This window comes from Branchiostoma lanceolatum, chromosome 3 (assembly GCF_035083965.1).
Source record: "Branchiostoma lanceolatum isolate klBraLanc5 chromosome 3, klBraLanc5.hap2, whole genome shotgun sequence".
In the NCBI taxonomy this organism is placed as follows: domain Eukaryota; kingdom Metazoa; phylum Chordata; class Leptocardii; order Amphioxiformes; family Branchiostomatidae; genus Branchiostoma; species Branchiostoma lanceolatum.
The window spans coordinates 11726309-11748103 of record NC_089724.1 but is presented as its reverse complement, the minus strand read 5'-3'; the positions used below and the strand labels follow the sequence as shown (position 1 = coordinate 11748103).

Sequence of the window (21795 nt, the reverse complement as noted above, 5' to 3'; positions counted from 1 at the left end):
CCGATTCACCAGAATCACTTCACATGCAAACATGACTTGGTCCTGCCCTGTCCTGATTTGTCCTGGCAAACTCCAGCCCTGGCAGCCAGCCACCCATTAGATCCACACATGTTCTATTGGCCCCTATAAGTAAAGTGGACTGGCCTAGAACTACATAGCATCTGACATATGTTGGCTTGGTCACCTCTACCTCGAGGGTAACACTTGTCCAAAATGAAGACTAACTATCTCTCTTTCATCTGCTACCATAAAATCTACATGTTTGTGACAACATTTGGAGGCATAAGACATCAGTAATAGATTCAAACAATACTTTTGTACAAATTTTGTATCTTTAATCCAGCAATACATTTTATTCAATAATATTCACTTATGCGTCTGACTCATGATCCATTGAATCATACCGCTTCAAAGATTAGCTACACCTGAAAGTAACCTGCGTTCCATAATACAAATCATTGAATGACTGATTGGTTTCCTCATAAATTACAGGTTAGTCCATTTATTGTTAACCAACTGACCTTAACTACCCAAAGCCTTTTACATGCCTGGGATACATCACTCTTAAACTAAGTTTAAGTACTTTCTTTCCTGATTCCTTGTACTCATTGAGAAGTACTTTTCTCTAGCGGTCGGCCCACTTTATACATTACAGTTTGTGCCAGTTGTGAGCCTGCCAGGCTCCTCCTGATAAACAAGAATGCCATTCTACACATATGACCAGGGAAGACAAACAAGCAAGCAGGAAAGTCTGCCAAAGGACCTGGGAAGGAATTCAAGCCTGAAACAAGATGCCTCAATTAGCTGAAGCAGTATTCCAATGCTCCTCTTCCATGTGAGTCAACAGACATCATTTCAGGCATCAAGACATTCCTCCAGCCTTAAAAATACACCCTATGTACATCTTTGAGACAAATTGTCCAAATTGGCAAACGACCCATAAATTCAAGTGAAGCCTGAGTTTACAAGTTGCATTTTACTGGATTGTTACACCGCAGCATTGCCATCATCCACAACAGATGTGTCTACTAACAAGTTTTAACTGTTGGTAAGTGTTCATTCAAATTTGGTTTTATTCTAATCCACAAAGGGCACAACAGCGAAAGCAAAGAGGTTATCCTTGGTGAAAGCTTGTCAGGGTTCAAAATATTCAATGCTGTACCAGTACATGCCCTAGTCATGTGAGATTGTTATTGAATTATTCAATAAATGTCTTTCTTTGAAGTGTGAAGTGGCCTTCGATTGCAAGCAAGCCAATTGCATCCATGCAACAATAACAAATGGCTGCTCCTTAATGAAGTTAATAACCACCATGATGACGGAGCCACACCCTTCAAGCAGACAAGGGGTGGATGTGCATCTTCCTACATGTCGACAGATCCAGGCATTGGGTAACTGATCTCGAACCAGTTCAATCTTCAGTGTCGTGACAGAGAAGACAGACGCTATATGTATTTACAGGTTCTTTGTACTTTTCCAAATGTTCAACACAATACAGCAAGCTGTCATTTATGTAATCCATTGTCACTGACAGAGCTGATTAAAAAGGTTAATAACATAAGTCTACCTGTATTTCAACACCACAGCATTGGGCTGTCACCTATCCAATAATGCAAGGTGATGTCATGGTAAATGAAACTAGCAGAAAGTTGAAAATGATGTTCATACTACACAATATAATATGACACATAATTCTACCCTCTGCTTACTTTTATTTCCCATTGAATTAAACAGACAAAAAATTATTTGTACCAACGTTAACGTTATGGCACCCTGTTTTAGAATTTGCCCAAATAGCTACACATACAGGTAACTCTTGATAGATTTCTGTGTGAACAAGGCACAAATATTCCTCAAATACTATCAATATTAGTAATATGTCTAATTATCATTACAAAAAATGAAATGACTTTCTGATAATCAGCATTGCTGGTGCACTGTAGATCTGTGCCTCGGGTCAAATTCATAAACTTCCTTCCAAACTTTAAGACAACCATCCACTGACTGAAGATTTCAGTAAGACTATATTACGTAGTGTATGCCTACAGTATAAAAGGTATTACAACTGTTATCATTACGAAACCTACGGCATTGTGAAGTGTGATAAAACGGCCCCTTTTAGATACATGTGACCATCACGCACACTGTGCAATAATCATGCTGTTGAATCAGGGCTCTTGATAAGCTAGGTCTGTCAGGTGGAAAGGTTATTTCAGTCAAGGTCAAATTCATACCAACACAGATTTTAACAGACTTGTGAACATGATTTGCAGGGAATAGCCCTTCTGTGTACATAGGCATAGGAAAAGACTTAGATCCTATTATTGTATCATTAGAGATGCGTGGAAAAACAAAATGCTTTAATTTTTGGTCAGTAAACTACATGTAGTATCCTTAACCTCTTTTGTATCAGTTCCAGTGATCTGAGAGAAAAATGGTTGTATTTTATAATATTTACACTTGTAACATGTCAGCTGAAATGCCATCCCACCCAGCCAGTATGTGAACCTTTGATGTACTATATGTCAATTACAGTATCTACCAGCAAGCTTGACATTATGTTGCTATGAAGGTCTTTCTTATCTCGATTAGCATGGGTGGAGCCATGGGGGGCTTTGTGAGTTACACGCACACACCCTTTTTCATGCCAAAATAAGCACTTTGTTAGAGGTTATCAGAAGAGAATGCCTTCTCTTCCAAAACCCTGCAATCAATGCTGAAGACCTTCATATACTTATAGAAATTTGTACTCTCACATTATCAGTACATCTGCCTCCAACATTACTCTGTAGGCAATACCAGTTCTAACTGTATTATATGCCACCTGGAACCATGCCAATAGTATTGAAAAGGGAACTGCAGAAACACAAGTAGACACGTAGACACAGGGAGGGGTGCTATCTTTGCTTTCACATTTATCTTATTTTGATGGTGACCTACATGTAAATATGGGAATGAGTGGCCCATTAATCTGTCCAGTCTAAATATCCTGTAAACATTATGGAAAAGGTTAAACATTTCCAACACAAGGAAAGGTCATATCTAAGGAAAAACAAGCCTTACCATTTTGAATCACTTCAATGATCTCTAAGTTAAATCTTCTGCCAAGAATTTGTTTACATCAGATAACTGAAGGCATGTCACAACAGTTAAATGTACAGTACTGTATAAGATAAACCACATAATACCATTACCAGACAGATCCAGTCACTCATGGCCGTACCCCTATTTTTGAATTTTTTTAAATGTACCAAAGCGTTTATTTTTCTTGGTACACACTTATATTGGACAGCAGGTTTACTGATTTTTCAAAATCAGGCCACGGTAAACTTACCGGCATTAAAACTACACAGCCTCGCATAGGGGTGGGTATCGATTTAGACCAGGTGAAAGAAAACGAAAGTCATGGACCAGATCAAAGTTCAAAGATTGAAGTGTGGTGGGTTGTTGACTAGTATTAGTAATGTGCTCAAGGTGTGGCTCTTAATACAGGTTCTCAGCCGCCTCCCGGGAACCTTAACGTCCCTTCTGAGGGATTGAAAGTTGTAATTCTTTTCAGTAGCTTGCAAGATTACCGGAAGAAGAAGAAGAAGATTCACACTCAAAGTTGTCCTGCCTTTGTGACCAGGAGGTTATAATTACTCTCCAAGCAGAGGTTGGTGGAGAAGATTGTGACCTTGTTATCATATGCCCCGTTTCCTGTCGGCACTCTCCACAAGAGACTAAACTTAACTACAGCCAACCTGTACAAGTAGCCACCTCTACATTGTGTACATAAGGAGCACCTATACTATAGCTAGCAAATGTGGCCACTTTTTGGTGGGCCCTTAGACAATTTTTCCCATTGACTCAAGCATTATTATTAAGAATCCTGTCTATATCAACCACCTGTCCTATCCATTCCCTGAGTGGTCTTCTTCGGCAGTTTTAACTGTGTTCTAAAATTAAGACTTGAGTGACTTTGTATCCCTTGCCAAAAGTATGGTGCTTGCATAAACACATCAATGTGCAGTATGATGTCATCACATCTGTATCATATCAAAGCTTGCCCTTTTCTAAGTTCTTAGTTATATTCATCAAAAAAGCTTTAGGATGATGTGGGAGGGCAACTTGTTAAGGTGCACATGCACCTGTTTTGCCCTCCCTTTCACGTTGTGATGAACTAAAAAAATAATAATAATAAACAATACAGTACGTACATACAAAAATAAGATCACAGAAAGGAGGTCAAATAAGAATTAAATGTTTGATTACAATCTATACACTAACTGCTCCATACTAGTCATTAAGACATATAATATTTCTTTTTTTGCAACAATAGATTTCAGGGAATGCAATAAAATAGTCAAATGCTGAGAAATAAAGACAAACAGTATCAGATAATTTAATTCACCTGCAGGGGGCACAACTATACATACTGTTTCTAAGCATAAACAGATCTGTATGTCTGATCGTACAGATATTGTTGATGTAACACTGAGTGATGATTTAAGAAATGTGGCCGGTCAGGTCGGACATAATTACACCTTGCTTGTCTGGCCTTTAGGTTAGTTGAGACAAATATAATTGGTTTCCTGCCCTCCCCTTCTACTACATCATTACTGCAGCACCAACATCGCTGAAATGCTACCGACATTGCGCAGAAGAACGTCCTAGACACTGACCTTTGACGTATCTAACTAACAGCGCAGCTGTTCCAGACAATTTCTGGCATTTGAATTTTTTCTCGGTTTTAGCGAGAACTAAAAGAGATGGGAGAGAATTTATGAACGATTTCAAACTCGCAGCGCTTCGGATGTCCTGAAAGCGATCGCGTTCATTGAGAAGAAAAATAAATAAATCGTGAAGTACGTACCCCATCAACCAATCCATCCTGACTGTTTGTTGGGCGTCGGAAGGCCTAGACCTTGTGGAAACCTTGTCTTCTTGACGGGACCAAAATACAGGAGCAGAGAAAGTGAAATACTTAGTGATCAACACTGAACCTATCCAACATGGCGGACATCTGGCTACAGCGCATGTGTGGTGACCTTTAAACTGTGATTTAAAGGGGCGTGACCGACATGGGAATGGAACTTTCACTCAGGTGAGAATCACGTAACCTTGCGTGTGCCGCTCTTCTATTCGTATTTCATACACCTCAACTCCGCCAGTTTTTGTCTGGTTGAGGTTGAGGTTGAACCAAGGGTGAGAACATGATATGCACGGAGACCGCCTTCAGAATTCATACCTGCGGATAATATCAGGAGGGTGCCAATCTTCACATTTTAATTAAGGCCATGTTGATTTGATTATATCAATTACATCCTCTGGGGACCCCAACATTTAAAAACTGATGCGAGCGTGTGAATAAAAAAAAGGTTACCTTTTTGGCAATTCTTTCAGGTTGCACTAGAGTTCCACGACCTCAAACCTTTGCCAAATGTTAACTTTTCTGAGTGATGTTTCTCATTGTTCCTCGATCATTTGCATTAATTATGTCAGTTAATTGTCTTCTCTACCCAAATAACACAAGGTGTGAATTTTTACCCTATTTCTACCATTTTTCCAGCATCATATGGAGTCTGGTAGAGACGGTCAAGAACACGGGCGGGCCGCTAGGAGCGCGATTCAGATGATCGTGGCGGGAACTTGAATGAAGTCAAATTTGAATATCATGTTCACGTGACATGATTACAAATAAGGTCCTCATTTGCATTTATTATGTCATGATCTACCCAAATAAAAGTCGTTCAAGGTATGAAATACTTATCTTAGCAAATAAGACTATTGTAGCATTTCCTCATAGATTATGTAAATGGGGCCATTTAATTCATATGATTTATGTCTGATCGGTCACGACACCAACACGGGCGGGCCGCTAGGAGCGCGATTCCGTCACGGCCAGTGATCCAGGTGATCGTGGCGGGAATTTGGATGAAGTCAAATTTGAATATCATGATCAGTGACGTGACGTGATTAGGAAGGGGGGCGATTGAGGGCGATTGAGTCTTTAATTTTGTCGGTTAACGTTATATCTGTAAACAAATGTACCGTTAATAGTTTGATATACTGTTTACATGCTAAACATGTAGTACCTCGTGCTCCTTGCTGAGGTACTGACATGCACAGACCGACCGACCGACAGGGATGGTATTCTCCAAGCAGAGGTTTCGGTCGAGTGGGGTAGTAGTGGCCGGGGGGTTTTACGTCTGCCTCGTAAAAAAACCCGGCCACTACTACCCCACTCGACCGAAACCTCTGCTTGGAGAATACAGGAATGGCACGTGTCTGGTTAGATAGTACGAGTGGGTGGCGTTGACTGACAGAAGCACAAAGGTGTGCAGGCGCATAGTGCCGTGTGCACACCTCGGGCTAGGTTCCGAAGGTCAGTTGTACGAAAGCGAGTTTTCGGCGGTTCGGTCTGAGACTATCGCCACGCCCCTTGGAGTGAAGTCTTGAGAAAGACGGAAAAAGACTACTTAGCGTCAAGATGAGGCGCAGTGTGAAACTCGTGGCGTTCAACGAGCCACTGGAGATGGTGCAGGAGCCTATCCCAGAACCACCGGCGGGAGGAGCTGTGGTGAAGGTGCGTTCCCCGATCCCCCCCTCCGCCGCAGCGCGATCACCTTCAGAGTACCAAAGTTCAACTTGACATGCTTGCTGCGCTCTGAGTCCGGCTGAGGCAACATACGGTCGGTGCAACAACACCAGGCAATGCTGCCAAGGTAGACGTCACTTGGCGTAGACCTCATGGTGATATTGAGCTGGGCCTTCTTGTGCAAAAATTGATACCGTCTACTCAGCACAAAAAGTTTGGAAACTTATTAAACTCTGAAAATCATTTCTCCAATGTAACATTATCAGTTGAACAGCATATTGTATCTATGGAATGTTTCTTTCTTACCGTTTACAATGATACCAAATTTGTTACCTTCAAAGGTCGAACACCAGGGCTGACTATGCGAGTGCATCACACTCAAAACAAGAGTTCCGCGACCTCATATCTCCATGAACAATTCTATTTATGCAAATGACATACACATCTACATAATATATGCTTAATCATAAACACCTTTATCTTACTTACACATGTTGCAATATTGACAGTCCTACAATTTTCCAATTTGATGAATTCCTGTGTTTTTGCATTAATTATGCAAATGAGGAATTTATTTGCATAATTGGTACCTGTTGATGCTCAACTTTCCATAAACTACATATGTTACATGTATTTGAGTCTTATAATGGAAAACACTGCAAATATAGATTTTCCTCATTAGCTATGCAAATTAAGTCCCAATTAGCATAATTTGCACTTCATTATGTAAAACTCTGTCTAAGCTACCTGCATACTAAATATCACGGATATCCGTCGTTCCTTTGTTCAGTTATTCTCCTTAGAAGGTTTTCACGATGACGCCCCTGCAGTTCCAGAGCAAGCTGCTAGGGGGCCCAAACCTACACTACTTTTTCATTACGTCACAAGCTATCTGCCACCCAAAAATCAAGACCACAGCACGTCCAGGTCAAAAGATACAAAAATTGAAGTTCTGCTGCAGTACCAAGGTCACATACCAGGGGGCCCAAAATTGACCCTGACCTTCGGCTTCACAACACCCGCCCACATACCAAATATCATTGTAATCCATCGAGAGGTTCTTGAGTTATGCTGACTACAAGAGTCCGGAAACACAACACAAACACACACACACACAGACACGCCAAAAACAATATCTCCATTTTTCATGGAGATAACAAGAGTGCCGAAATACTCTGCCTGCCAACATAGACCATAGTGTCTGGCGTTAGCAGGGGAATTTTTGCACTCTCTTGGAGCAGCCCACCAACGAAATCAGTCATGGTGCTTGTAGCACAAAATCGTGATCATGACAAATGAGGTATCATTTCAAAGGAAACTAAACAAGCGTTTCAATGATATAACACTTACTGCCAATGTTTGCAAACGTCGGACAAGTGATCAAGGGCAATTTCGGCAGGTTTTTTTTATCACGACCCTCTCATGTAAGTGCTCAACCCAAAAATGTCAACTATAACAAAAAAGCTTTTAATGATGTATAATGCAATGGATGATAAAGTATTCACGGAAACATGATGGCCCTAAATCAAGTTTCCGAACTTTTTGTGTTAAGTTTAGTGTATGGTCCCGACAGTGACCTGATCACTGCAACCATGACGTGGCGCCTCGCCGGGATGACGTCTTATGAACCGAAGTCCAAGACCATGACGGCTGTAGGGAAAGCTGTCATTCCAAACCCAGGGGCAATGGAGCCGCGTAAGAAAATAAAAAGGATGAAAAGTATTTGGTACAAAAGCGCGATCATAACAAAAACTTGCGCCAAATGACTACAATAATATTTTCTTACATTATATCATGCTGCTATCGTACTGCTCCTAATACTGCAGCTATCGAAGCCCCATTCTCTCTCTTCCCTGTCCTCTGTGTCCCACAGGTGACGTATGCTGGGATGTGCCACACAGACGTGCACGTGTGGCAGGACGGCTTCTCTCTGGGAGAGGGGAAACACTTCCGATACAGCGAAAGGCCAGGATTCACCCTGCCCGTTATCATGGGTAAAACATGAACTGCTTGTGTTTAATACCGTTAAAAAATAATACAAAGCGTCTGTAGTGGATGAAGGGGGGGTGTCCATGATTCAATATGAAAAGGACACTACTATTCTATGTGCAGACGTGTGTTAGAAATAATTATCATAATATAACGACTAGCAAGGCCAGCAAAAGCAAACCCTCTTGAAGGGACTGAGAGCTAGAAAAGCTCGTACACTAGTGCAGATAGAACTCTTAGTCATGCATCGTGTGCAGATCAAATGCGTAGGCACACAGCTACATGTGTAATAGGTGATATATTTTTGTTGAAAGTTCCTTTCACCTGGTCATGCGTTATACACGCATTGTGTACATATCATATATACATAGATCAGCTTCACTGTTCCAGGCCACGAGACCTCGGGAACGGTGTACTCGTTTGGCGGCGACGCGGACCAAGGCGATGTGAAGGTGGGGGACAACGTGGTGGTGTACCCGTGGGTGGGCTGTGAGAACTGCCAGGCCTGCGCCACCGGGAACGCAAACTACTGCAAAGGTCCGCTCAAGTACATCGGACCGGTGGTGGATGGAGGGTCAGTTGGTAGTGTAACCCTGTTGATACATTCCCTTAAGTCTGTAGTCGTCTGGAGAAGGTCGGGGGACCCTGGTCGGCTATCTGTGACAGGGTCTTTTGGATAAAAAACAAACATTCTTTTCTGTATATATTATCGACTTCTATCTCAGAAAGGTTGGCCTTTTTAGAATCAATTTTCAACGGAGTCTTGTTAAAGAATCGCATTGTTTCATTTTTCGATAATAACAGTTGTCAATTTTGCATCAGATCTTGACACATGGCGATGCCGTGCTTGTAAGTGATCGTTGTCCCAGCTAGGGTGTACGTGCCTAAACTTACATCCGCGTCTGCGCGTAATCGCCAGGTACTACACACATTGACCAGTGAGTCGTGACAGGTTGGACAATCTCATATTCCTGTACTCCTGTAGATATTCTGAGTACGTCATCGTTCCGCACCCTCGGTACCTGGTGAAAGTGCCCGAGGGTGTGCCCATGGACGTGGCTGCCGTGCTGGCCTGTGGCGGGCTGACTGCCTACAACGGCGTTACACTAGTCAGACCGATAGTGGAGAAGCTGTCAAAATTCAGGGGTTGGTATCTGCTTACTTGAACTATATGTAACGTTACCTACCTACATACATGCAGATGATGTATATAACATTAACACATGTACAAGTTGTCGTTTCATCCATATGCAGGTGTAACGTTAAAACTGTCCAAATGCACACTTTGTTGTGCTGTGACACACCGATTTGAAGGTTCTGAAAATAGTCTTACAAAGCTGTTACAACTTTATGATAACAAACAACTGAGAAGACCTTTTATTCCATGCAACTGTTTCTAATAATGATATGCTGCTCAAACAATGGTAAACAGCAAATTCACATACGTCGCATTCTGGGGAAAGTCGTGGCGTGGATGTCCTTACAAAGGTCTTCTGTCTTGTCGACGGTCGGTTCAGTCATAGCCCTCCTGAAAATTATGCATATTATATTGCGTTATTATACACCAGTTACATATGGTTTATTTGAAAATTTTGTTTGAGGCAGATTTCCTCCAATCCCGCTTCCTCCGCAGAGCGCTGCACACTCCTGATCGTTGGACCTGGCGGGCTCGGACTGTGGGGGGTGAAACTGGCCAAACACGTCCTTCCGCAGGGCACCAGGATAGTCTGTGCGGACGTGGACGTGAGTTTCCAATACACTACAGGGGTGCAAGTGCAATCACAAAATAGACTACTCTAAAGCAAGAACGAAGCGGTATCATAACCGTATAAGTCATATATGTATCATCTGCTCAGCAAAAAATGGACAGGGAATCGAGATATTGGTCGTTCCTGTTCACAATGTTATTTGCGAACATATACTGAATTTTATGAAAGCCCTCATGGTGCAACCGTGTTGTTTTAGCAACGTCAGCATCTTTATATAACTATCATGTCAGTACGTTCAATTTGATTTGGATACTTTTGATTTAAGCACGTTCAATTTGATTTAGATACTTTCAGCTTGACAGATGTTTGGATTGTGATTGATGCAAGGGACATCACAGTGAGCTTCACGTAATATCGAATTTCCTGTGATCTTTCAGGCAGCAAAACTGAAGATTGCTAAAGATAATGGCTGTGATGACACCATACTTTGGGACAGGGAAGGTGCGTTGGATTTTGTCTTGGATATCCTTATCGTGCAAGATGATTTACTCTTGTTAAGTCATATATGCTCCAATACTTTGCGCGAGCTAGCCATACTGTTTGTTGTGATGACACATACTAATCAGCCAAAACAATAGAAAACTGCAATTATTAAATATGTTCAATCAAGACTAGAAAATGACGACCACTGAATGCATCATCTAAAAGAAACCTTCAGATATAGAATTCTGAATTAAAGGGTAAATTAGTTTTGCCTTTACTCTATAAGTGGATTGTAACATGGCCAAAAACAAAACGTAGGAAGTGAAAGATTGCGATTTCTTCTTGATGGCAGAAATGTAACAGCAGTATTAACTTGTTGTGCATCAGCTGATGTTGCCACGACTGTTGCTGCTACCCGTGCGGTGTGTACAGACGGGGTGGACGCTGCCATCGACTTTGTCAACTCCTCCAAAACCTTTGCCAACATACAGGGATGTCTGGAAAAGGTGGGGTAGAAGCTGCTTTTTATCTCACTCAGGTCTTACTCTGTAAGCATTCCAAATTTTCTAAGTAATTAGAGCAGTGTTCCCTTCCATACTTTTGTCAGAAAAGTAAGCAGAACATAAGAAGTGAAACATAAGTTATTCAAAGATGATGATGCAAAGAACATTTCGAACGAATCATGTTTTGCCACCATAGCTAGACCGACTGGCTTTGCTGAAAATATGTGACTGACAGATTTAACAACCTTTCACATTGACGTGTTGGGATTTCCTCCTCTGTGCACCCATGTAGTGTGGCATCCATGCCGTGGTCGGCCTGTTCGGGGGCGGAGGGACCATCCCTCTCCCAACCTTCGCCCTGCAGCAGAAACAGGTGGTGGGCGTGCACGTGGGCGGGCTGCACCAGTTCAAGGAACTCCTGGCGCTGGTGGCAGACAAGCAGGTGGGTCTCTCTCCCTCTCAGCGCAAAACCACAAAACATGGTGCTCTGTATTCTTCAATACAGAATTCCATTCATTCACTTCATTCTTCTCTGTGTAAGACTGGTTTTCTTTAGATTTAGGTCAACAAATAGAAAAGAGCGTGAAAAACATCATGCTATATTCCCAAGTTAGGATGTATTTTCATGGAGCAAGTAGCTGTGTCAAGATAAGAACAGTTTCTGAGAAAGGACATTGGAGTTTTCTTTTTTTTCACAATCTGTAATGACCCACCTGCTGGCGTTTCGGTGTCTCTCATGCACCTTCCTCATAGCTTCTGACTGGAGTGCTGTTTTTCGTCGATATAAGTAGCCTAAGTAGGTGGCGCTTTTGCGGGAAGAACACTTACCAACGTTCGGGATTGTGAAAAAAGAAAACTCCAATGTCCTATTTTCTACTTATCTGATGAAACTATTTTCGGAAGTTTCTGAGAAAGATTACTCGCAGTGTGAGTATCCCATGTTCACAGCGGCTTTGGGGAATAGTAGTTCAATCTTAAGTTATCTGTTGTTTGTTCACCTCTGAATGGGAATTTCTATTTCCACTTTCACAAACAAATGTTTAAAGCAGACTGCAAAATCATGTAGCCAGGTAGCCAAACCTATTGAACGTATGATACAGGCCAAATGGCATGTATGTATACATCAGAGGTTAAACTGTTTTAGGCTTTCTTTTTGTCCGTTTTATTCCTGTCGTCAGCCAACAGAAAAAACGCGGGACAAAATAAAAGCCCGACAAAAACGCCTAAACCCGGCGTCACAATTCATGCGAGCGTCGGCCGAATTTGTAGATCGCCCGAAGCTCGACGAATTTCAAAATCGCCCGAGCGTCGACCGTATTTTCAAATGAAAATCTCGGGCGACGTCCGTAGAACACTAAAAACTAAAATTCCCCCATGAGATGGTACCATCTCTTGGATATGGACGAAGTCAGAATCGACTAACCTGGTAAAAGGCCAATATTTGGATTAACTTTGATTTCTAAAAATCGCCCGAAGCGACAGGACGTCGGCCATACTTCGGCCGAAAATACACATTTGAAGCTCGCCAACACGCCGGCCGAGTTGAATTTCTTATTTGTGACGGGGGCTTACACACGTCAAAACCAGCCAGAGCCGAACCCCTGATTGGAGAGTATAACTTATGATGACATGTCGTGTACCGTTACATCTGAATGTCTGTGATGTCCACAGATCCCTGCCCCTCCCCTGGAGCACCACCCCTTGGAAAAGACATGGGACGTTCTGCAGGCACTGCAAGCTGGGAAGGTGGAGGGCCGTGCAGTCTTCCACATGAACAAAACCTGAGCACAGGATCACTTCAGATAGACCCATTCTCATGTCAGTGACGTCACTTTCAAGTCCTCCATGTGTAACAACAAGAGAGTTACAATAAAGTCTTTGCGCCCTGAGCGTAATGTACCAAAGTACAATTGATTTTAAACCTTAAGCGTCGCAACTCAGAAAGTGCTTGATGATGTATGATCCTACTAGGAAATAATGATAATATAGCCTCCGATGCAGACTCCTCCCGGCTGTTTTCTTTTTCAAGTTACAGTTTTTATACTATTACATTTTTTTTCTTATTGCTTCCCGGCCAGCAATAAGAAAAAAAATGTAATAGTATAAAAACTGTAACTTGAAAAAGAAAACAGCCGGGAGGAGTCTGCATCGGAGGCTAGATAATAATGGTTTGTTCAAAATATGCAGACTAGTAGGATCTCTCACTAGATATCCTGACTTGTTCTGACATAACTATTGATAGTTCCAATGGTAGTTACGGACAAATTCCTACACCGCGGCACACCTAAATTTGATACGAAGATTGTCTTAAGTTTGCAGTTATAAGGTAATTACAAGCTTGTGTGACATTTAAGAATAAACATTGGCAAGAAAGCAGGCAAAACAGCTTATTTTGCCTCTTTAAGAATCTGTGATCAATACTTACATGGAAAGGAGTTTTGTCTTGACCTGGTTAGGTGTATTTAAGTCTTTCCTTTAAAACACTGATAATTTGGCTGAAATAAAGAGTGCAATGGTCTAACTACACAATAAGAAGAGAGATTTGGTTGATTAAACATTATAGACTTAACTTATACTACAGCCATAAACTGGCACTAAGGGAACGTGTATAAGCATTACCTGGTAATACTTAGCTGTTTTCTACTGTTTGATGCTGGACAGCTGCCTCCCAGGTTGAGGTCTGCAAGTGGTTTTGACAAAGCAAGTGAATGGCAATTCAGTACCAAGGACAGGGCTATTTAGATGTGACTTACTTAGTCGTGTTGGTGTTCAGCACCAAGGAAAGAGCTATGGAGGTGCTCGGAGCTAGTGAAAGGTTTCATTGTGGCAGGTACTCAGCACTAGACATACATGTAGATATATCTAGATGTGGATAATAATAAGCTCCAGCTCTATATAGTTGTAAAAGGTATTTCAACACAGAGACAGTCTTACTTACTTGTGGATGGCCTTCCCTACTCACAAGTACATCTACTGGTAGATGGGCCTTTAGCAATAGATAATTGTTGCCAGGTCTACTTAACTTCACATTATTACAAGGTTACGGGTCTCCCAAGTTGAGTTCTGATAGTGGTTTTGACAAAAGCAAGTGAATGACAATTCAGCACCAAGGACAGGGCTATTCAGATGTGACTGGCTTCCACTTGTTGGTGTCCAGAGCTGTGGAGAACTGGGAACCAGAGAAAGGTCTCATTGTGACAGGCACTCAGCAATAGATATACATGTAACGTTTGGTATGTCTAGATGTGGGTAGTAATCAGTTCTAGGTCTTCTAGTTGTGCAAGGCATTTCAACACAGAGACAGTTCTTCCTACTTGCGGATGGCCTTCATTACTACTTAGAACAGGTCCATCTACTGGTAGATGGGCCTTTAGCAAAAGCTGTATCTATCTGTTGTTTAGCACCAGGGGCAGGTCTGTTCTGATGTGAGTGGACGACCCTTTGCTTTTTGTTCTCAGGAGCCTAAGACACACATTCCAGGTCTCCTTAACATACAAAATATTTGTCAAACTTCTATTCTCCACTCAGTAATAACAACACCACACAACAGAGACAAGTGACCGACTGTTCAAGAAAACATTGTCCAGGTTTATTTTTGTAATTGGATGTTTCATGGTGAACATGTCTGTACAGATGTACAGCCAGGCATCTTCACTATTGCTCCATCCCCACCCTAGTTTAATTCTTACCTCCAGTACCTATTTATATTAAGACATGGTGCGCACTACATTTTAAAACATGATGCATAGTCACTGTTCTTTTTTTTCTTATTGTACAATTAACAAGGGTAGAGCATTATCTAGTTCATTTTTACATGAGTCTGTGTTCATACATCCAGTCTATAGTACATTGAAATAAGTTTTAAGACTTGTATGACTTTAAAATGCTTTGTGGGTACTGAAGATAGTGCTCTACCCAAATAAGATAACCATTAAGCTAAGAATACAGAAGTTCTCATCCAAGGTGGCATCTCCACACATCAGTTACCCTCCTAACTATAGTACTTCTGTGTCCATTACTATTCTCTACATAATGCATGCCCCCTATCAACCTTCTCTCTACATTCTGTATTTGAGTTACTTTTACCCTCTCAAACAGTGGACGAGCCCAGAAACGTGCGACTCTAAGAGACAGAACTTGGAAGGTACCATTATACGGTAGAGGTTGGAAGAAAGAACTGCTCCTAATTGTCAGCAATTCAGACAACGAATGCAACTAGAATATAACCAATAATAGACTGAACTGTAAGACATGCATGCTACCCCACACCATGGGTGCTATGGAGTAGCATGAACACTACAGTTCAAACAACTCTTCCCTTTGCTGTGACAAGAGTTGTTTCTTATCTTACACTCATATAACTGTTTAAACGTCATACCTGTACCTGACGTTTCCCCTGCAGAGGAGGACTTCTCAGGACTTAAAGGGACTTAATTCAACCTCGAGTTTTGTTTGTACAACTTTGCAAAGAGGCTGGCCAATCTCATTCGAACAGCCTGCTTCCAGCCGCTACACAAGACCTCTACAGACCCATCTCAAGGTGATGCTTTCATGACGTCATTTGGGTTCTACTAAGCTCAATCTGCCACTTCAGTGCCCAAGTCTTAAATCCTGCTGAATTCTGTGCCATTGGCATCATTAGGCTTTTCATAAATTTCACCAGAAAACCAACACTATCACTGTGACAGTATTGTGGACCGAAGCGTTACAACTTTTCATCAGAAGGCAGTCTGGGACTGGCTAGAACAGAAGTAACGTCATGTTGAGAAGGGTGTATAGGGCATATTTTCATCATCTCCAGCTAGAAGCAAGCATTTCTCATTTGCACTGTCATGCAATCAACATCAAACTCTACTACACTTTAACTAAGTACTTGCCACCCCTAGTTCACGTACATATGAGTGTTGCAAGCATATCATTGTCAAAAATAGAGCTGGTCAGTGACCTTTTGCAAAAAGTTCAACATCCAGTTCATAAGTATGACTATACTTTTGTTGGGACCACTCAAAACTAGAGACAACTGCTCAAGAAGTCAGGAAAAAACTTTGGTCAACCTAGTAACTGTTGTTACTATACCTTAATAGATTAAGTTATATTGTTAGTTAACCTAACAATACTCAGAAATTATAGAAGCTAAAATGGTATCCAAACACAGGCAAGAGTCTGTGAAAATATTTCATTAACTTTAAGGACTTCTGACCTTAAGTGGAGAAACGTTCATCACAAGTTCTCACAGTTCAAAACTTATTGCACAAAAAAGTTGCTTCACCCCAAAACCGTTCCAAACTTGAATAAATATATTAGACACTTCAAGCACTCAAACAAATATATTGTATAATTAATTTTCTTCAATAAATAATAATATATTATAGCTGTAAACTGATTCTTTCTCGCAAAGTGAAGAAATATAAAATAGATGTCCAATGACTGATCTTAGTGATGTCAAATGACTTTAACACCTTTCACTAACAGACATCAAATGTAAACAGTATGTACAACATGTTAATAAACTTTAAAAAGTGACATAACCGTTCCTGGCATAACTTAAGCTCGAAACGTATCAAAGAATCTTCCTAGATCTCTAGATGGTAAAATGCGCTTGCTTAAAAGATTGTACCAAAATTTATAAAATTGCAGTAAATGTCCCATACACGACACTTCAAAAGTTAACCTAGCTTATAGGTTACAGGTGAATAGGGAAGGGGGCAAGGTTGAGCTAAATATACACAGAGCATCTTGGGTAGTAATCATGTATGGTGATGTTGAACCCTGGTCCCATGATATGACTTGTCTTCTGTCTTGGAAGTCTGTGTGCCTGGCTCGTTTGTCCCATCAGTGAGGTAGGAAATGACAAGAATTTCGGGTACATACCTTTTTTCCCCTTGTTTCACAGGAATAAATACAAGAAGAGATTTCCTACTATGCTACCACTTATATGGCTTGTACACATGCCAGTCCTACAGTCCACAGTTCTCATGGCAGCACATCATGAGTGTAAAGGCCAGGCGGGGAGGGCGAGACTAGCTATCGTATGGTCTGCACAGGGGGAGGAGGAGACTAGCCAGCTACACACATCAGATGGCTAGCACATCTACATACAGCATTGTCAGGAACATGTGGACAGATGGAGGGGAGGGAAGATACTGGGGCTTAGCAAGATATTTTTCTTTACTTTCTTACATTCAGTGCCATTTGTGATATTGCAAAAGTGGCATCATCCTTACCAGCAAAATCATTGACTACTGTCCATGCCTGCGCTATATTTTGTAAGGAAAGCCGGCAACCTCCTATCTGGCCAGACATAACTAGTTGATCTGGCACTCGTCAAGACTGATGCCGGACCGGACTAGCACCAGTACTGACAGGCACTGATCTGGACAGGTGCTGTCTAGACAGGTGTATCTAGACAAGTGCTGTCCTGAACTATGCTCTTCCAGCCTTGCACTAGTCCAGCCTGGCACAGTTCAGACCAGTTCTCGTCTAGATTGATCTGGCTCTTGTAGAGCTTAGTTCCATCCTGCCCCAAAGCTGTTACCGGCTTCAAGTCCTTTACCCCGGTGCCCCGGACCAATAGTTGCCAAGCTGGTGCCAAGCTCGTACACAAATGCTCATGACCTGTGACTACTGGCCATGGCTGACCACGTGTGTGCAAGATGTGATGACTTCTGGCAGTAATGTCTTAAATAGGCTGTGCATTATGGCTTACTTTGGAGGAAACATAGGGACAAATGCAGTTAGAGTCATAAGTTTGTTTCTCTTCGGAAATCAGCAGCCAGGTCTGTCCCCCTGGAAGAGCGCCTCCTTCCAACAGGCTGGCCGTTGGCAATCAGTTTTGCCGTGTCTCGACGTGGGCTACCATGTCGTGGACTAAATTGCAGGTCTGAGTCAAAAACTTCGTTTTCATAGTTTGCTGCCGAATCGAAGGATTTTCTCCGTGTGCCAGGCGCACGTGGGTACGCCCCCGCGGGGGCTGCGTATCCTGAGGGACCAAACTGCTCGTATCTGCCAGTCGGTGACCTGTCATTGGGCACCTCATCGTACGTCCGTGAGTGGGAAGTGTGGGTGGGGGGCGTAGGGGTGCTGAGCAGCTGCTGCTGAATCAGTTCCACCACTCGCTTGAACCGACGACTTGGGCCTGAAACAGAGAAAACATTCTTCTATACTTCTTTGAAATTATTGTATTTGAAAGCGGTAAATTGTTTTCAAACAAAGTTAGCCAAAATAACACTTACATGTCAAAGGAAACATCACGAATGGTTTACTTAATGATAAGAGCTACATGTACTGCAAAGAATTAGCACAGACAAATTGTAGCTGTAGGATAAATGCAGCCTAAGCTTGTATCCTGCAAGGAGTAGAAATATAGCAAGGGAAAGAAATAAGGTCTTTCATATAGTGATGTTAAAACTGTTAACATAAAGTAACATGTAAACTTGCATAAAAAAGTTTTTTGTCAATTTGTCATGTATCAATCTTAAGACATTGAATCATAACTATTGATCTAGAGACATGGACACATGTTGATGCAGCAGTATCCAGTATTTGATTATACTGCTGCTGGCATGGGATTCATGACACATGGGTGGGAAATTTTCCTTACCTGAGATGAGTGTGAAACTAACGGAGTAGATAGCCGACTGCTTCTCGGACATGCCCTCAGACGGCGTGATGTCCACCTGGAAGCGGACAGGCTTGCTGAACATGGAGGAGGTCCCACCTGCGTTCTTGTATTCTGCCTTAAAGCTCGTTGGTGACACCACGTTGTGGGTCAACCCGGGCATCTGGTGTGAGGAGGGAAGGATAATTATAATTATAGCAGATTGAAGACACCGTGATGACTTCACAAGGTAACAGTTACTCAAGCAACTGGAGTTGCATGAGTAACTGTTACCTTGTGTTCTTTATTACCAGACTGTCTAACCTTCATCAACGTGAAATGACTTCAATGGCAGAACATAGAAAGGCAAAGGGTCAAGTTCCCATGGGCCTCAAGTACATGTAGCCCTGCAACAACTTCTTGAAAACAAGGTAGACATAGAAAGTTCATGCCGCAGATGATAAGCACCCACCAGCAGAACATACAGAAACTGCATTGGAGAAATGAGACAGACAGATAGACACAGACAAACCAAAAACAAATCGCCCTTGGGGATAAGTAACTAGAAAGGACACAGCTATAGTTTAAGTCCTGAACCAATGGACTGTATTTTTAGTTTCACAGGCTCACACAGGCAGCAGCGATGCTCAGTGATGCAAAGCTAATGACATATCGATTGTAGAAGAACTCAATTGAATCTTAAGAGCTCCCAACAGGCACAACATGGGGATGTTGGAAACAATCCTAACGCTACATTGTTTATAACATCATGCTTATGAACGCAGGAGTTAGTATTAGTGCTATGCTACCAATTCCCATGAAAATCTGTTAAGAGCACACTCCTCTTTCTGTGCTATGTTAAAGAAGTATTGGGAAACGAGTCTAAAATGCGCAAAATCTTTGTACATAAGAAATATATACAAAAAAAGTCACGTACAAGTACATTGTGTTGTGAGACTCTGTATAGAAAGATTTAGATTCAGCTTAATTACTTATCATCTGGCATGTGACAAATTCCATGTCACATGAACTATAAGTCAAATGTCAGAAATTATTAGTGCCCGCACATTGATTGGTCAACCCTCTGTTACATCATTCAGCCCCTCCACGTCATCAGATCATCATACACAATGACTATAATCATTCTGTAAGCTTGATTAAGGGAGTCTGAGAAAAGGTCGTACCGACAGGAAGGCATGGACTATATCAGCCTTGATGGTGCTGATTGGTCGATCTTTGATGACCACGAAAATCGTCTCCTCCTTGTCCGAGCCAATCAGACTGCTGAACCACGACTTCTTCGTCATCCTGCAAACAGACATTCAAAGGTCAGTTTATTGAGGTATTGGTTTGGCTGAAACATACATACATGAAACAGCCAGGGTTGCCCAACTAGTTTATTGCTATTGTCAAGGGCTAACCTTGGGAGAAAAGACCCAAATTACACAATCAGTAGGTTACAAGGTAAAAAATGTATTCAAATGTCAGTTGTAAGGTAAATATTCTTTATAATTCAGGACTTTTGGAAAAACAAATTCTTGTTTACTGATTATTATAGTAAGTACTGACCTTTTCATGTAACAACAAATACATAATTCTAAGTTACAAATTGATCACAAATTTTGTACCTGAAACAATATCACAATACCTGATTGCCCTCTTTAAAATCTAATCACCTGATAACCTTCATAAGGGACACAGGTACATGTATGTATGATTCAAGTATGAGGTCCCTAGGCTATACAAGTAGACAGACAGGCGCAGCCACAGAATTTTACTCCAGTGTAATGACATGTATGACTTCTCCTGCTACATTGTATCTTTACACTGAAAATGTAATGAAAAGTCAAGTCTCCATCATAGGTATATTGTACTACATTCATGCACGGACACATTTGGAGACAAAGTACACTCAGCTAAAGCAACAAACTATAAAAGTTAAGCTGAACTTACTCAGGTGAGCTATCCGGCGTCAGAGACATCTCTTCTGCACTTGGAACTGAAATTAAGAAAAAGTCAAGTTTCTATATCAGGACTAGGTATCTGCTATGAAAGGTTTGTTTTGAAGGGCCTGAAAATCATTTCTGCATGGCAAAGAAAGGTTCTCCTCTCTATGTAGAAAGAAAAATATTCTGTTTGACCTTTGAAAATCAATATACAATGTAGTACATCTTCCTAAATACAGTAATTGTGTGGAGCCATGTAAGCAGCACTAATACTGTTGTGTGATTGGGTTGTCCCTAGAGTCCATCAATCAAGTTTTGGACTGTGTGAACACCCCACTTTTGGTACAACCATCCACCTATCCACAGAGAGACTGGACAAATTAACTTTGTATAATTACAGCAACAATTCAAAGTTCGGGACTGACAGGGTGCGAAATACTTTTTTGAGCCAGGTTGCCCATGTTGCAACCTAGGGCAAAGGCTAGGTTGCACATCCAAATTTCAGGTTGCTCCAGCAACATTCACCAATTTCTTCAAATCAAGCTCGTATGTAGCGTATAATACTACTAATATTTCAAAATATAAATTAGATAGTATTGTGTTCCCATTGACCTAACAACATCTTGTTTAGCCGAGGGCAGTGTGTTTTCGTCTTTTTCAGCTCAAATTCCACGATCTATGAAGGGTTTTTGATGGTTTAAAACGAAAAAGGGGTTGATTTCTTTATTTCAATTGAAGATTTACCGAATTTTATGAGAGTGACACGGTGTTTTTGTGAGCTTCCAGGGCTCCGATTGAGATCTTTGGCTCAAAATATAAGGTTGCACACTGCGCTACCTGGGTTTGGAATTAACTTGCACCAACCGAAATCTTGTTGCACTGTGCAACGTGCAACCAGGTATTTCGCACCCTGGACTGAGTCTCTTTTTTTTCCTTCATCTAATTCACCTTCGCAGAGAATATTTTGAATGCAACAATATTTGACGAT

The 21795-nt window shown here is 41.5% G+C and overlaps 3 protein-coding genes across 15 annotated transcripts in view; 1 reads left to right on the top strand and 2 right to left on the bottom strand.

Annotated features, from left to right (window-relative positions):
- The window catches only part of LOC136430281 (MOB kinase activator 2-like), a 28342-nt gene extending 23377 nt beyond the window's left edge, over window positions 1–4965 (bottom strand). The window contains exon 1 of the mRNA XM_066420753.1: window positions 4856–4965. Coding sequence (XP_066276850.1) covers window positions 4856–4872 — 17 coding nt within the window. The 5' untranslated portion in view covers window positions 4873–4965. The remainder of the gene's footprint in view (window positions 1–4855) is intronic.
- LOC136430279 (alcohol dehydrogenase-like) lies at window positions 3527–13154 on the top strand. 3 transcript variants are annotated; one of them, XM_066420748.1, is made up of 9 exons: window positions 3527–3655; window positions 8454–8574; window positions 8960–9143; window positions 9555–9715; window positions 10203–10312; window positions 10716–10779; window positions 11149–11267; window positions 11557–11706; window positions 12936–13154. In XM_066420748.1, exons 2-9 carry the CDS (start codon window positions 8469–8471, stop codon window positions 13047–13049), a joined length of 1008 nt encoding a protein of 335 aa, XP_066276845.1. In that variant the 5' UTR covers window positions 3527–3655; window positions 8454–8468; the 3' UTR covers window positions 13050–13154. The 3 variants fall into 3 exon arrangements, with proteins under 3 accessions (XP_066276845.1, XP_066276844.1, XP_066276843.1); XM_066420747.1 differs by lacking the exon at window positions 3527–3655 and adding an exon at window positions 4977–5086; XM_066420746.1 differs by lacking the exon at window positions 3527–3655 and adding an exon at window positions 6315–6568.
- Window positions 13155–14831: 1677 nt separating this feature from the next.
- Window positions 14832–21795, bottom strand: part of LOC136430276 (serine/threonine-protein kinase BRSK2-like) — a 36318-nt gene continuing 29354 nt past the window's right edge. For all 11 annotated transcript variants that reach the window (XM_066420735.1, XM_066420734.1, XM_066420736.1 and 8 more), the window contains 4 exons: window positions 20815–20860; window positions 20046–20169; window positions 18865–19045; window positions 14832–18399 (listed from right to left, as the gene is read on the bottom strand). In XM_066420735.1, the coding sequence (XP_066276832.1) occupies window positions 18005–18399; window positions 18865–19045; window positions 20046–20169; window positions 20815–20860 (746 nt within the window). In that variant the 3' untranslated portion in view covers window positions 14832–18004. The remainder of the gene's footprint in view (window positions 18400–18864; window positions 19046–20045; window positions 20170–20814; window positions 20861–21795) is intronic.

Excerpts from the sequence above, each read along its gene's own strand:
- LOC136430279 (XM_066420746.1), top strand. The coding sequence starts at position 6,473 with ATGAGGCGCAGTGTGAAACTCGTGGCGTTCAACGAGCCACTGGAGATG. Across the intron at positions 8,575-8,959 it reads CACCCTGCCCGTTATCATGG|GCCACGAGACCTCGGGAACG; the intron begins GTAAAACATGAA and ends TCACTGTTCCAG. Across the intron at positions 9,144-9,554 it reads GGACCGGTGGTGGATGGAGG|ATATTCTGAGTACGTCATCG; the intron begins GTCAGTTGGTAG and ends GTACTCCTGTAG.